Here is a 15,250-nt window from a genome sequence, read left to right as displayed (position 1 = left end):
AGAGATGTTAGGGGTAGGTTCTTTACTCAGCGAGTCGTGAGTTCATGGAATGCCCTGCCAGTAGCAGTGGTGGACTCTCCCTCATTATGGGCATTTAAGCGGGCATTGGATAGGCATATGGAGGATAGTGGGCTAGTGTAGGTTAGGTGGGCTTGGATCGGCGCAACATCGAGGGCCGAAGGGCCTGTACTGCGCTGTATTCTTCTATGTTCTATGTTCTATTAACTGCCAATGGTGACATGAAAGAGGCACAAAATGTACAAGGCCAAAATCAGAGCATTGCAAAATTTGTGAGGAGTGGTGATATGAATGGGGTTTATTACAGAGGTGGGGCAGAGGCTGTGTATAGGTGTAATGTGTTTATTTATCACAGGAGAAATCCTATAGCCTCTATGGTTGCTATTACAGCTGGAGTTGGTGGGTCTGAACAAAGATCTGATATTTTGAATAGAGAACAATTGTTGGATGCATTCTTGGGCCTTGTTTTTGCAGAAAGTTTCTGTCAAGAAGAACAAAGGTTAACTCTTATCCATGTGGAGTTGGACTGTGCATCTGCTTGTGGGGTTGATTAGGCATTTTAAGAAGTTAATACTTTGTTGATACTTCATTTCACTTTCACTTTCCTTATTTGGCTATCTTTTTAAAAAACCTCTAGCTCAGAAATGAGAACTGCAAACTTACTGGCTCTTTTGTTCCAGGCTCTGCTAAGTTGGTGCCCCTTGTTTCTGGTTTGTTGGATTCCGGACAGTTTGATCATGAGGTCAAAGGGAGCAGAACTGTAATTAGAGTATAATAGGCTGTGAAGTCTCCATCCTGTGTCCATTTATCAGTAGCTAAACAGTCTTGTGGTAGTGTTCCCTCTGAGCCAGAAGCTCTGCATTTGAGTCCTGTTCTGAGGAAACTGTTCATAAAGTGGCTAAACAGAGTATCAAACTGTAAAACCTACCAACGTGCACCATTGGGAGACAGTAAGAATGGGAGAGATTTCTGGCCAGCCATGTCCTGGATAGAAAAATGGAGCGTATTCCATCACTGACTGCGGGTTACAATATACACGTAAAAGCGTAAAGTCGTAACAGCAGCCTGTGGAAACACATCACCACCATTACTGTCTGTTGTGGCATAGTTCTGGGATACAGCACTAGCGGGTATCTGCCATTATATAAGAATGATATTCCGTACTGGTGAGTACAGGTTTGTTCCTTTTTTCCTCTGGGATACTAATCTAATGCTTTATTACAGTGTGGTAAACCCATACCCTCATGTAACATTGTAGAACTGCTTAGTCCCTTTCTGTCACTGTATTACATCGGGGTACAGTACTGTTGGATAGAGATCTGTTACTGCACAGCACTGAGAATAGTACTTGGTGCAGGGGAATCAGGTAAGCCAATATAGCCCACGTACAATACCAGTGGATAGAGATCTGTCACTATACAGTGCTGATGAATACAGATCTTTATGGTATAACACTTGGGTACAGCACTGGTGGATATAGTTCAATCACTGTATAACTCATAGCACGGTACTGCTGGGGTTAGGCCTGTCTGTTTGACATGGTACAGTATTGGCAGTCCATGAAGATATCACACTTGGATACAGTGCTGGTACGTAGAAGTCTTTCACCATGTAACACCAGGGCACAGAACCAGTGGATACAGGTCTGAGAATGGTCAGCACAGTATGCTGGGTATAGATCTGTCACTAAATAACACTGGGTAGCAATACTAATGGAGACACATCTGTTGCTATGTAATATGGGGTACACCACTGTTGAGAACTGATCTGTTGCTGTGTAACACTGGGGTGCACTACTGGTGTATACATGTTTGTCACTGTATACTAATTGGGTATAGGTCTGTCACTACATAACGCTGGGATGCAATACCACTGGGTGTAGATTAGTTGCTGTTACTCTAAGACAGTACTGTACCCAAGTGTCTTAGAGTATAACACGGGAGAACACTGTATAACACAGGAGTACTGTACTGATGGATACAGTTCTGAGACCGTGCAACACTAGAGTAAAATACTGGTGGATGCAGCTCAGTCATTGCATAACACTGACATACAGTCTGTTGCTGTGTAACATTGGGATGCAGTGCTGCTGGGGGCAGGTTTACCATTGTATAACTGGATATAGTATTGATCAGCACATGCTGATATATAGTTATAGCATGGGGACACAGTACTGGTGAGAATAGATGTGTTGCTGTATAACATGGGTACAGTACTGTTGGGAACAGCCGTAAAAGTAAGACACTAGGATATAGTACTGAACTCCCTTCAGGCTCTCTGCCTGTATTACTGATGAAGGGCTTTTGCCCGAAACGTCGATTTTACTGCTTGTCGAATGCTGCCTGAACTGCTGTGCTCTTCCAGCACCACTAATCCAGAATATAGTACTGGTGAGACAGCTGTTACTGTAAGAGTCTGGGATACAATACTGATAGAGATAGCTGTTACTCTAAGGCATTGGGATACATTAGTGTGGATAGCTGTTACTGTGAGGCACAGGTACAATTTGGATGTTTTGCTGAGAATGTTTGTTTATATGGGACAAATTGAGCTGTTAAATGAGTATCACACATTAAGCATGCTGCAATATTAATGGACATTGAATTGTAATTTTTATTGTAATGTATATTCCTTAAATAGATCTGATGACAACACTGGGTCCGGATGAATGGCAGCTCCCCTGAGGGTTCTGCGCAACTGCCTTGCCCATTTTATTCTGAATATAATAGATCTTGTGACAGTCTGAAGGGTCAACATGTGATCCCTTGCTATCTAACTGAAGGGCAGAGTCCTCGCTGATACAGCAGTTGCAACTGCTGAAGCTGGAAAAATCACTGGCTGTAGGATTTGCTGATCTTTGTGAGATAATGGTCTTCACTTACAGTCTGCTGTAGAGTACTTATAACCATAATTTCCTTCTAAATTTCTTCATTGGTTATTGATTGTTTATCCATAATTTCCCCCCAAGATTTCGCTTGAGTAACCTGACTAATGCAATAGCAACAATGAGGGTTGACACTTGAACTCCCGACTATATAATTCTGATAGATTATGTCTCATTGTGACACCGATTACCCAACAATTCTCAGTGGAACATTCTGACACACTCCATTTTATAACATTCTCTCGAGTACTCCACAGCCCTCGCTGTGGGAGGAAGAGTGGCAAATGGAATTCAATCCAGGAAATGTGAGGCAAAGAGAAGGGGAGGGCAAAGGAGTTAAGGGAATACCCAATGAATAGGAAGATACGGAGAAATACTGACGAGCCTTAGAGAGAATGCATGCCAGATGTTAGCAGGACAAGTAGATAAGGTGGTTTGGAAGGAAAGGCAGGATACCTTTATTGAGAAAATGAGGTCTGCAGATGCTGGAGATCAGAGATGGAAATGTGTTGCTGGAGAAGCGCAGCAGATGGATTTGACTGAGACAGGCTGTGGGGAGGGGAAATGAGGAAACTGGTGAAATCCGAGTTCATCCCTTGTGGTTGGAGGGTTCCTAGCCGGAAGATGAGGCGTTCTTCCTCCAACCGTCGTTTTGTTGTGGTCTGACGATGGAGGAGTCCAAAGATCTGCATATCCTTGGTGGAGTGGGAGGGGGAATTGAAATGTTGAGCTACAGGGTGTTTGGGTTGGTTGGTCCGGGTGTCCCAGAGGTGTTCTCTGAAACGCTTCGCAAGTAGGCGGCCTGTCTCCCCAATATAGAGGAGGCCACATCGGGTACAGGGGATGCAATAGATGATATGTGTGGAGGTACAGGTGAATCTGTGGCGGATATGGAAGTTTCCTTTGGGGCCTTGGAGGGAGGTGAGAGGGGAGGTGTGGGCGCAAGTCTTGCACCTCCTGTTTAAGCAGTCTTGACTATATTGATAAGACAGTGAAAATGAGATTAGATTGCTACCCTCGTGAGATATGGCAGCTGGTCTATGAAAATTCATCTCATGCACAAGCCAAAACACACCATTTTTGATCACTATGTCCTGATAGAATCTTCTTCCCGACCTCTCCGCCCCCACCCCAATCTGTCCTATCACCCTCACCTTGACCTTTTTCCACCTATCACATTTCCGACGCCCCTCCCCCAAGTCCCTCCTCCCTATCTTTTATCTTAGCCTGCTGGACAAACTTTCCTCATTCCTGAAGAAGGGCTAATGCCCGAAACGTCGATTCTCCTGTTCCCTAGATGCTGCCTGACCTGCTGCGCTTCTCCAGCAACACATTTCCATCCCAGGATACCTTTATTGGCTAAGGAAGGTATGGAGTATAAGAGCAGGGAGGTTACAGGCAACTGTATAAAATACGAGACCACAATTAGAGGAAATTGTTCACTTCTCATTGCATTACAGGAAGGATGTGATTGTACTGAAAAGGGCTCAGAGGAATTTTATGAGAATGGACACTTCTTGTTCTGAGGAAAGATTGGATAACATGGGATTTGTTTCCTTCTGAACAGAGGAAGCTGAAGGGAGGTTTAATAGATGATAATAAGTTGAGGTGGGGTTTCCTTAGAGTAAACATTTTTAAAATTGTTTATAGAATGTAGGCATCACTGGGCAGGACAGCATTAATTGCTCATGACTTTTTGCCCAGAGGGAGGTTCTGAATCAACCGTATTGCTGTGGGTCTGGAGTCACATGTAGGCCTGACCAAGAAAGGATGGAAGATTTTGTCCCTTAAAGGACTTTAATGAACCAGATAGGTTTTTACAACCATCCATAGTGATTCCATGGTCATTTATTAACTAACATTTTATTGAATTGAATTTTCACTTCTACCATGGTGGGATTCAAACCCTATTTCCCCAGAACATGAATCTGGCGTTCTGAATCACTAGTCCAGTGACATTACCAATATGCCACACCTTCCACTAAAGATAGGAAAGGCCTTGATGAGTGTTTCGGCAGCAAATGAGCTGAGATAAGGCAAAATTGGGCAAGCTGAAAGGTTAAAATCAGGAGCTTTAGTGATGATATACATATGAAGTGGGAGGCTCATCTCCAGATCAAATATAATAGAGAACAGTCTGGGTTAGTCATGAACTGGTAGGACAGGGGTGGAGTTGTTTGTTAGGGAATTAAGTCTGGAGTGTGGACAGGAAAACAATAGCTGTAGCATATAAAATGAAGGCACTCCTTGCTTATTTCATAAAATTTGGGAAAAGTGGTTGGATCAGGAGAGTTGATGGAGAGGTCAAATTGGTATCATCAGTGTACGTATGAAAACTGAAGAGCAGGACTAGGATAGATAATAAAACCATAAGACCCAGGAGCAGTTGTAAACCATTCAGCCTGGTCTGATAATCCTCAACTCCATGTTCTGCCTTTTCCCTAAATTCCTTGATTCCCTTACTGAAGATAGACAATAGACAATAGGTGCAGGAGTAGGCTATTCTGCCCTTCGAGCCTGCACCACCATTCATTATGATCATGGCTGATCATCCTCAATCAGCATCCTGTTCCTGCCTTATTTCCATAACCCTTGATTCCACTATCCTTGAGAGCTCTATCCAACTCTTTCTTAAACGAATCCAGAGACTGGGCCTCCACTGCCTTCTGGGGCAGAGCATTCCACACACAGCCTTGAATATACTGAGATAGATAACTTCATAACCCAGCCTGTACAGCCCTCTGCAGTAAAGAATTCGATAGATTCACTCTCCTCTGAGAGAAGATATTCTTCCTCACCTCTGTCTTGAAAGAGCAGCCCTTTTTCTGAGATTGTGCTTTCTGATCCTAGACTCTCCCACAAAAGGAAACAATCTTTCTGCTTTGATCCTGTTAAGTCATCTAGAGTCATACAGCATGGAAACAGACCCCTCAGTCCAACTTGTGCACACTGACCAAGTTTCCCAAACTAAACTAGTCTCACTTGCCTGCATTTGGCTCATATCCCTCTAAACCTATTCATGTATCTATCCAAATGTCTTTTGACTATTGTAAATGTACCTGCATCTACAACTTCCTCTGGCAGTTCATTCCACATGTGAATCATCCTCTGTGTGAAAAGGTTGCCCCTCAGGTCCCTTTTGCATCATCTCGTCTCACCTTAAAAATATGCCCCCTATTTTGACCCCCCCCCCGACCCTTGGAAAAAGACCTTTGCTATTCACCTTATCTATGCCCCTCATGATTTTATAAGCCTCTATAAGGTCATCCCCAACTTTCTACACTAACCTTTGATCCCAGTGTAACGTATAATTCAAACCCTTCAACCTGACAACATTCTGGTAAATCTTTTCTGAACTCTCTCCAATTTAAGAACATCCTTCCTATAGCAGGGTGACCAGAACTGTGTACACAACTCCAGAAGAGGCCTCAACAACATCCTATATAATCTCAATATGAAGTCCCAACTCGTATAGTCAATAGTCTGAGCAGTGAATCTTGTAGGCTTCAATAATGTCACCTCTCATTTTTCTTGCACTTTGGAGAAAAGAACACAGGCATGGACTATTTTCTAAACAGTGAGAAAATTCATAAAGCCAAAGTACAAAGGGATCTCAGAATGCTAGTACAGGATTCTCTAAAGGTTGACTTGCAGGTTGAGTCCGTGGTTAAGAAAGCAAATGTAATGTTCTCATTTATCTCAAGAGGGTTGGAATGTAAAAGCAGTGATGTGCTACTGAGACTTTATAAAGCTCTGGTTAGGCCCCATTTAGAATATTGGGTCCCCAGTTTTGGGCCCCACACCTCAGGAACGACATACTGGCACTGGAGAGTATCCAGACGAGATTCACACGTATGTAGGCCTTATATACAATCAACGGCTGAGGATCCTGGATTGTATTCATTAGAGTTTAGAAGATTGAGGGGAGATCTGATAGAAACTTACAAGATAATTCCAGGCTTAGAAAGGGTGGACGCTGGGAAATTGTTTCCATCAGACAGGGATACTAGGACCCATGGGCTCAGCCTCAGATTTAGAGGGGGTCAATTTAGAACGGAAATGAGGAAGCATTTCTTCAACCAGAGAGTGTGGGCCTGTGGAATTCATTGCCACAGAGCACAGTGGAGATCATGGTATTAAATATCTTCATGGCAGAGATTAATAAATTCTTAATTTCGCAGGGAATTAGGGGATATGGGGAGAGTGTGAGTAAGTGGCATTGAAATGCCCATCAGCCATGATTAAATGGCGATGTGGACTCGATGGGCCGAATGGCCTTCCTTCCACTCCTATTTCTTATGGTCTTATGGTTTTAAACTCCAAGTACAGGCCCAGTCTACTCAACTTCTCCTGACAAGTCAGTCCCTCCCTACCTGAATCTTGGGACTGCCTCCAATGCCAGTCTTTTTTTTTCCCTAGAAAAGAGACCCAAAACTGTCCACAACATTCTAGCCATGGTCTGACTAATTCCTAGTATAATTTTATCTGTTTTATTTTCCATTCCCTTTGAAAACATTCCATTTGTCTTCCCTATTACCTGCTGAACCTGTATGCTAACTTTTATACAGGAAGATTCCCAAATTCTTCTGTTCCATACTTTCTGCAGTATTTCTTCTTTTAAATAATACTCAGCTCCTCTATTTTTCCTGTCAAAGCTCATTGCCTCACAATTTTACCAAATTCTATTCCATCTATGCCCACTCAATTAACCTTCTGTATCCTTTGCAGACTGTGTCATCCTCATCAGTTGCCTTCCCACCTGCTTTTGAGTTGTCCACAAATATGACCTGAATACATTCATTTTCTAAGTCATTGCTAGATGTTGTAAATAACTGTAGACGTAGCACAGCGCCAAGTATTGATTCTTGGGGATTCAGCAGAGTTAACAGTGTAGGCGCAGATAGAGAAACCATTGCGAATGATTTTTAGTTGTAATGATATAAGATTGAGAGCAGTCCCAGCTGGGTGGATTACAGTGGAAAGGGTTAGAGAAGAATGGTGTTATCACCATGTCAAAGGCTGCAGACAGGTCAAGAAGATTGAGAAAGGAAAGTTTATATTTCTCACAGTCTGTCAGAATATCATTTATGAATTTGGTGAGAGTTAGCACCCTCCTCAGGTGATAACAAGAACATATGAAATAGAAGCTTTAATAGGAAATGTGGTGTCTCCAGCCTGCCCTGCCATCCTGTAACACCATGTTGATCTGCCCCAGGCGTCAACTCTTCTTTTGTGTAGTTCTACAAAGCACTCAGTTCCTCAAAATTTCAAACATCTATCTCCCTTCCAAATACTTTGTGATCTAGCATCCACATTGATTTGAAGTTTGGAGGATTTAAATGTGGAGCGATACTGGTGCCCCACACTCTGCACTGTGACACTGAACTATCTCACACCACCACGTAACACTCTGAAATACTCTGTATTACTCACTGAAAAACTGATATACCCAAGTCTTTCACTGTAAAATGCTAGTGTCAAAGCTACAACACAGGACTGCTTGCGTGCCAAACAGCATAAGTAGCAAGGAATAAACACAGCCAAGTGATTTCACAAGCAACGGATCAGATCTAAGCTCTGCAGTCCTATCACATCCAATCGTGTATGGTGGTAGACAGTTAAACAACTCACTGGAGGAGGAGAAGGAACCACAAAATTCTCATCCTTAAAAATGGGTGAGTCAATATATTCAGTGCAAAACATGAGGCCAGACTATTCCTAACAATTTTCGGCCAGAAGTGCTGAGTGGATAGCCCATTTCAGCCTCTTCTAGAGGTACCCAGCAACACAGATCCCAGTCTTCAATCAATTCAATTCACTCTGTAGGATATCAAGCAAATGCAAAGGCTTTGGGCCCTGACAATATCCAGCAATAGGGTGGCACGGTGGCTCAGTGGTTAGCACTCTGCCTCACAGCACCCAGGGTCCCAGGTTCAATTCCAGCCTTGGGTGACTGCCTGTGTGGAGTTTGCACATTCTCCCCATATCTGCGTGAGTTTCCTCCAGGTACTCCGGTTTCCTCCCACAGTCCAAAGATTTGCCAGACAGGTGAATTGGCCATGCTAAATTGCCCACAGTGTTAGGTGCATTAGTCAGAGGGAAATGGGTCTGGGTGGGTTACTCTTCAGAGGGTCGGTGTGGACTTGTTGTGCCGAAGGGCCTGTTTCCACACTGTATGGAATCTAATCTAATTGTAGGACGGAAGATTTTGATCCAGAGCTTGATGCACCCCTAGCCAAACTGTTGCAGTAAAGCTAAACACATTGGCATCTACCTGACAATATGGAAAATTGCCCAGGTATGTATTACACATAAAAAGCAGGATAAATCCAACCTAGCTAACCACCCCCCCCAATTAGTCGACTCTTGATCATCAGTAAAGTGATTGAAGGTGTCATCAACAGTGCTATCAAGCAGTACCTTCTCAGGAATAACCTGGGCAGTGATGCCCCGGTTGGGTTCCACCAGGGCCACTCAGCTCCTGACCTCATTACAGCCTTGGTTCAAACATGCACAAAAGAGCTGAACTCCAGAGGTGAGGTGAGAGTGCTTCCCTTACATAAAGGGTACATTCGAACAGATGTGGTATCATGGAGCCCTGGCAAAATTAGAGGAATCAGAGGAAATCTCTTGCTGCATGGAGTTATACCTGGCACAAAAAAGATAATTGTGGTTGTTGGAGGTCAGTTATTTCTGCCACAGGACATTTCTAGGGAGTTCCTCAAGGTAGATATTTTCTTACCAGCTTGTTCAGAGATGTTTGACAGGCCTTCTGGCTCAAAGACACAGACACTACTGCTGCATCACAAGAGCCCCAGTTGCTAAGGTAGTGTCCAAGGCCCAGCAGTCTTCATCTGCTTCATTAAAGAGCCTTTTCTGTATCATCAACATGCAATCGTTGCTGAACAATGTTCAAGTTCCATGATTGGGCTGAAAAGTAGCAAGTAACATTTGCACAATACAAGGGCCAGGCAATGATGATCTCCAGCAAGAGACAATCTAACCATTGCCCTTGACATTCAGTACTGTTCCTAGCACTGAATCCCTACTATTGAAATCCAGCGGATTTTCATTGACCAGAAACTGAACTGAACTATCCATTAATAAACAGTGGTTACAAGAGCAGGTCAGAGGATAGGAATCCTACAGTGAATAACTCACCACCTAACTCCCCAAAACCTGTCCACCACGTACAAGGTACAAGTCAGGAGTGAGTTGGAATGCTCCCCATTTGCCTGGATGAGTGCAGCTCCAACAGCACTGAAGAAGCTTGTTGATACCATCCAGGACAAAGCTGTCTATTTTATTAATGCTACATACAGGGAATTTCACTTCCCCATACTACCTACTCAAGATACTACAAGATGCACTGCAGAATTCACCAAGGGTCTTTTTGACAGCACCTTCAAAACCCACAACCATGACCATGCAGAAAGATGGAAACATGAGAACATCACTTAACAGTTTGACTTGGAAATATATTGTTGTTCGTTCAGTTTTGGGTCAAAATCCTGGAACTCCTTTCCTAAAAGATTGTGGATGTCTATACATAAAGTAGACTGCAGCAGTTCAAGAAGGTAAATTACCATCACTTTCTCAGGGCATCAAATGCTGGCCCGAGCAGTATTGCCTACATTCCATGAATGAATTGAGAGGCTGAGAGAAGGTCTGATAGAGGGGCGTGGCTGGGTGCTTAGGATGGCCTTTTTTTTCATTACTATAAGAGTTAATAACTAGGGAGCACCAATTTAAGGTAAAGGTTAGAAAGCTAAGGGTGGAGTTGAGAATTTTGTTTTCAACTAGAGCGTGGAGTGAGTCTGCTACTCACTGCTGGAAAGGATAACTGAATCAGAAATTTTCAAGTCTCCATCAGTGAAAGTGTAGAAGAGGAAGAAGATAGATTTTCTTTTAAGGAAATGAAGGGTGTATCTCCTTTGATCAGACCAGACGAAGGATGGAGGGGACATCAGACAGAGGTTTTAATTGGCAGGAGGGTCAATAACCACAGCAAACAGATAGAAGAACCAGAGGGGAAACAAGAAGTGTAGGATGAAATGTTTCATATAAATTAGGAGCAGATCTGCTCAAACCTTCACCACCATTTAATAAGATCAAAGCTGATGTGATTGTAGCCTAAAATCAATTGTCCCATTTACCCTTGGCAATGCCCTTATTTAACAACATCTCCCTCTTCTCAGAAATATGAGTTCTGTTCCATTGATCAACAATCAAGAAAGTCCAGGCAGGCAAAAACTGAGTTATTATTAATATTATGGTCATCTCGTTCTATTCCCTGGAATAATGTACAGTGCAGACCATGTATTACAACACACAATTTATAACCATTTTGTATCCTTTATGGCCCTATTATAGCATATGGATATGTCCCAGAAACTACAATGAAGTAAGCATTGTAATGAGACAGATATTCTAGAATACTAGCACAAAGTTGAACAAAAATTACTTGAATAAGATCAGACATTGTGACTGTCCAGAAAGACAGGTTAAAATATAAGATTACTATGTTTAGCCCTGACGTAGCACTAACCAGGAGGAACATTCTGTCTTCCCTCTACAGCCTGGAAGTGTCTCCTATGGTAGAAACCAATTCAAATGCTCCCTCGTTCTTTCCTTGCTTACCATTACATCCTCCTCTTCCTGTTCCTCCTCCGTCTCTTCTTCGTCATTCTCTTCATACTTCGACCAATCCTGGCTCACCAGATTGCGCAACTAACACTAACCTTTTCACAACTGCTGAGGAAGCCCCTGGGTCATCCTCAAAGCCAACTACCAATCCTTTTTTCAATGCCCTACAGAGTAACCCTTTCTTTGAGGATCTCTTAGCTGATCAGATATTAAAGTCTCCTCCATTCACTTCCTGTTTCTCTAGTTTAAACTTTGGGTCTCAAGGTGTACCTGATGTGTCAGTTCCCTCCTCAAATACAGCCGATTCCAATGAAAGCGATTTGTTTGACTTGGCAAAATCTATTGCCAATGAAGAGGTTGCTGCCAGCCCACTTCCTGCCCCAGCTTCTACAATGGCCAGAGAAAGTACAAGCTCCTTCCAAAGGCTAGAGACTTCGGATCCATTGGTCAACCTAGATTCAGCCGTGTGGTCAGCTGTCTTCCCTGTACTGCCACCTGATGCTGAGGTTAAAGGTGAAGTAATGCATGCACCGTTAGCCCAAACAAGCGTCCTGTCAACGGCAGATTTGAAAGTCACTGCCCCTTTCAAAACCAAACAAATGAAAACGATGTATCAGGGAGAAGCGGAATGTTCCTCCATGTTCGTTCCAGCAGTGGATCACAAGACTGTCGATATGAATCCTTCGGTTCCAACTCCAAATACCACATCAATCCATGTCAATAATTCAAGTGGCAGCACTTCGAAGAACATCTCTGGACAGCAGGCCAAAGAACCCAAGAATGATGCATCTTCCAATATAATGCTGAAAGGAACCACTACAGACAATGCAAAACCCTTAGATATTAGAACTTGCTCACTACAGGACACTACCCTTTCGCCATCCATTGAGCTGCCATCCAAGGTGGAAGGTGGTAGCTCATCTCCAATGATTCAAAATGCTGCCCTTAACAAAGAAAGACATGCTTTTGTACCAGAACTGAAAACTGAGCTTGAACCAAACACTGTATGTGAGTCTTCTGTCATACACCAAGAAAAGATCACAAACAATCATAATGTGGAGAAACTGTCAGCACTGAAGGAAAGTGACAGAAACCCAAGGGATACTGCCAAACACTCGGAGAGTTGTCAGTATGTTGGAAATTCTCTATTATCGGTATATGCACCAGAGGTCACTTCAGATGAGAGTGATGGGACAACAGGAGCCAAAAATACGAAAGCCAACATTGTGCCTTTATTCCAAGATGGTGAGGATAATATTCAAGGTAATGTTTGTCCATTCAGTTCCCAAGGTTTCTTTGGCAAAGATGACAAACAGTACTCTAAATATGGTCAATGTGTTCTCACAGTGGAGCACAAATTCCAGAATGTAGACATTCCCTGTGAGGATGCAGACGGGAGCCCAGCGACCATTGAAGCTGAAAAAGAGAGGTCTGAATTCCTCGTCCAATCGGACACTGAGTTTATACAGATTGGGCCTCCACCTCCCAAACCGCCCAGATCACTTGTTTGCACCAATCTGGGTTTGGAAGAGACAGTCCACTTGATGAAGGAACAGAAAAGAGAAAAGGAGATGCCATTTGACCTTCCAGAAAGTTCATCGCAGTCTGTAAATTTAGCGGAGCGACAGTCAGATCAAAGGTTTGAACAAAAGGCCTCTCTTGTGGTCTCATGCCCAGCTGTTGATGAGGTAAATCCTGATCGGACTGATTTTATTGCTGCAGAGTCTGCCGCTAAGGAGCTTGTGGATAATATTAGACCATCAAAAGATGTGGTAACTAAGGGAGAAGCCTCTTATGGGACCGTTGAGTTGAGTGCAAATGAGAGGACAGGGGTTGAGCACTATAAGACCTGTCTTTCTGCGCTCTCAGTGGAGGGAATAAACACATTGATTGATGATGGAAATTCAAACAAATTGGATGATTTCCACCAACCTCTTTCTTTGGGGCTAATTGAAGTCCACCAGGCTAAGCAACCTGTTAAATTACAACCCAGTTTGTTGAAAACAACTGCTGCAGTGAACTCACTAGAGGCCATCTCACCGGCAGAGGAGAAACCACCACCAATCCAGAAAAGCTGCAATGCATTTCTGAAAGAGGAGGCCAGCTTGTTCTTGCCTGATCAGACTGACCAGTCAGAGCTGGAGTTCATATCAGCCGTTGAGGAACTGCCGCACAAATCCAGTCCTATCTTGTCTGAGTGCACAATGTCATTGGGGAGTGATATTGAGTTCTCTGGAGAGCTGAAGTCTGAAATGAGTGAAGCAGCTGGAAAGAGTAGGGGGGCTTCCACACTGATAAATCCTGAGCAGACACTAATTGGGAACATGGAAGTGGAAACTCAGAATGGCCAAACCAGCAAGATTGTGTGTCAGAGTGTTGGGGTCAGGCCTTCCCCATCCTGCGTGCCTGTGACACTTGGAGCAGAAATGGAACAGCAAACCAGAGGAGAAGAAGCCAACTTGGCTGAGCATTCTCCGCCTGATCTTTGTCCATCTTTGACTGTACGATCTGACTGGGGGCAGATTTCAGAAAAAGCCAATGGTATGGCCTATAAAAGCGAGCCTTCTGCCCAGAATGTTGACCTCCAGTCTATCAGCAACGGTAGGCCAGTGACTGAGGATCGCTCTTTATCTGCACCCCATAGCTACTCTGCTGCCTGTGACTCCTCCTTTGAGGGAGGACTGAGCTTTAAAGAACTTCATTTAAAGGCTGCACCGCATGCCCTTCCAGTCACTAATTTTACTAGGGCACCGCTGGCCCATCCTCCACCAAGTAACAAGCCTTTGGCCTTCTCTACCCCTTATCCTGTGGCTGTAACTAACTCTAGAGTACCCAATCTCCCCTCTCCCATCTTCTTCCCTTCGAATGTTATTCCCCCGTCAGAGACCACACAGCCAGCGGTCACCCCCCATCACTCGCTGCAGTCCAGTGGTTCGAAGGTGACGCCGCTTACGGTTTTGCCCCGGGAGACACAGCCAGCTGAGATGCCTTCACCTCAGCAGAGAATCAGGTGAGCATGGCGGAAAGAGTAATTAAGTTTTCTAAGAATGTTTATGTTCGCAATGTTTTTCCTTTGAATAATTTCCGTACATTTGAGTATTTTCTGATCAGGAAATTGTCAAAATTGTCCAACATTCCTCCCAATTTTGACCCCAAACCCAGATTAACTGGAGATCTCGTTCAATGAACTCTGTAGGCACATGAGCCGAATGACTGCCACCTGTGTTGTACCAATCTAGATGCTCTGTATGATTCGATGGCAAGTCGCTGGCCTTCGGCTCTTCACCATTCTTCAAATTTGAACTCTGCCATCAATTTTAAGCCTTGAGGGCAAACAGCACATTATAGTCCAACTGGAGAGGGAGTGGCCTCGTGATATTATTGTTAGACTATTAATCCAGAAAGTCAGCTAATGTTCTGGAGACAGAATATCTTAATTCCAGATATTCTATATGTAGAATATCTGGAATTAAGGATCTGATGATGACCATGAAATCATTCTCTGGATCAGTGGTGCTGGAAGAGCACAGCAATTCAGGCAGCATCCGAGGACAGGCAAAATCAACGTTTCGGGCAAAAGCGCTTCATCAGGAATAAAGGCAGAGAGCCTGAAGCATGGAGATATAAGCTAGAGGAGGGTGGGGGTGGGGAGAAAGTAGCATAGAGTACAATAGGTGAGTGGGGGAGGGGATGAAGGTGATA

The 15,250-nt window shown here is 43.7% G+C and overlaps 1 protein-coding gene across 1 annotated transcript in view; it reads left to right on the top strand.

Moving 5' to 3' along the window:
• The window catches only part of LOC122549563, a 124,558-nt gene that overhangs the window by 86,806 nt on the left and 22,502 nt on the right, over positions 1-15,250 (top strand). Inside the window, exon 4 of the mRNA XM_043689425.1 lies at positions 11,481-14,558. Within this exon, the coding sequence (XP_043545360.1) occupies positions 11,481-14,558 (3,078 nt within the window). The remainder of the gene's footprint in view (positions 1-11,480; positions 14,559-15,250) is intronic.

This window comes from Chiloscyllium plagiosum, chromosome 1, assembly GCF_004010195.1.
Source record: "Chiloscyllium plagiosum isolate BGI_BamShark_2017 chromosome 1, ASM401019v2, whole genome shotgun sequence".
Classification (NCBI taxonomy): Eukaryota; Metazoa; Chordata; class Chondrichthyes; order Orectolobiformes; family Hemiscylliidae; genus Chiloscyllium; species Chiloscyllium plagiosum.
The sequence above is the reverse complement of the archived record's forward strand: the minus strand, read 5'-3'. Positions and strand labels throughout refer to the sequence as shown.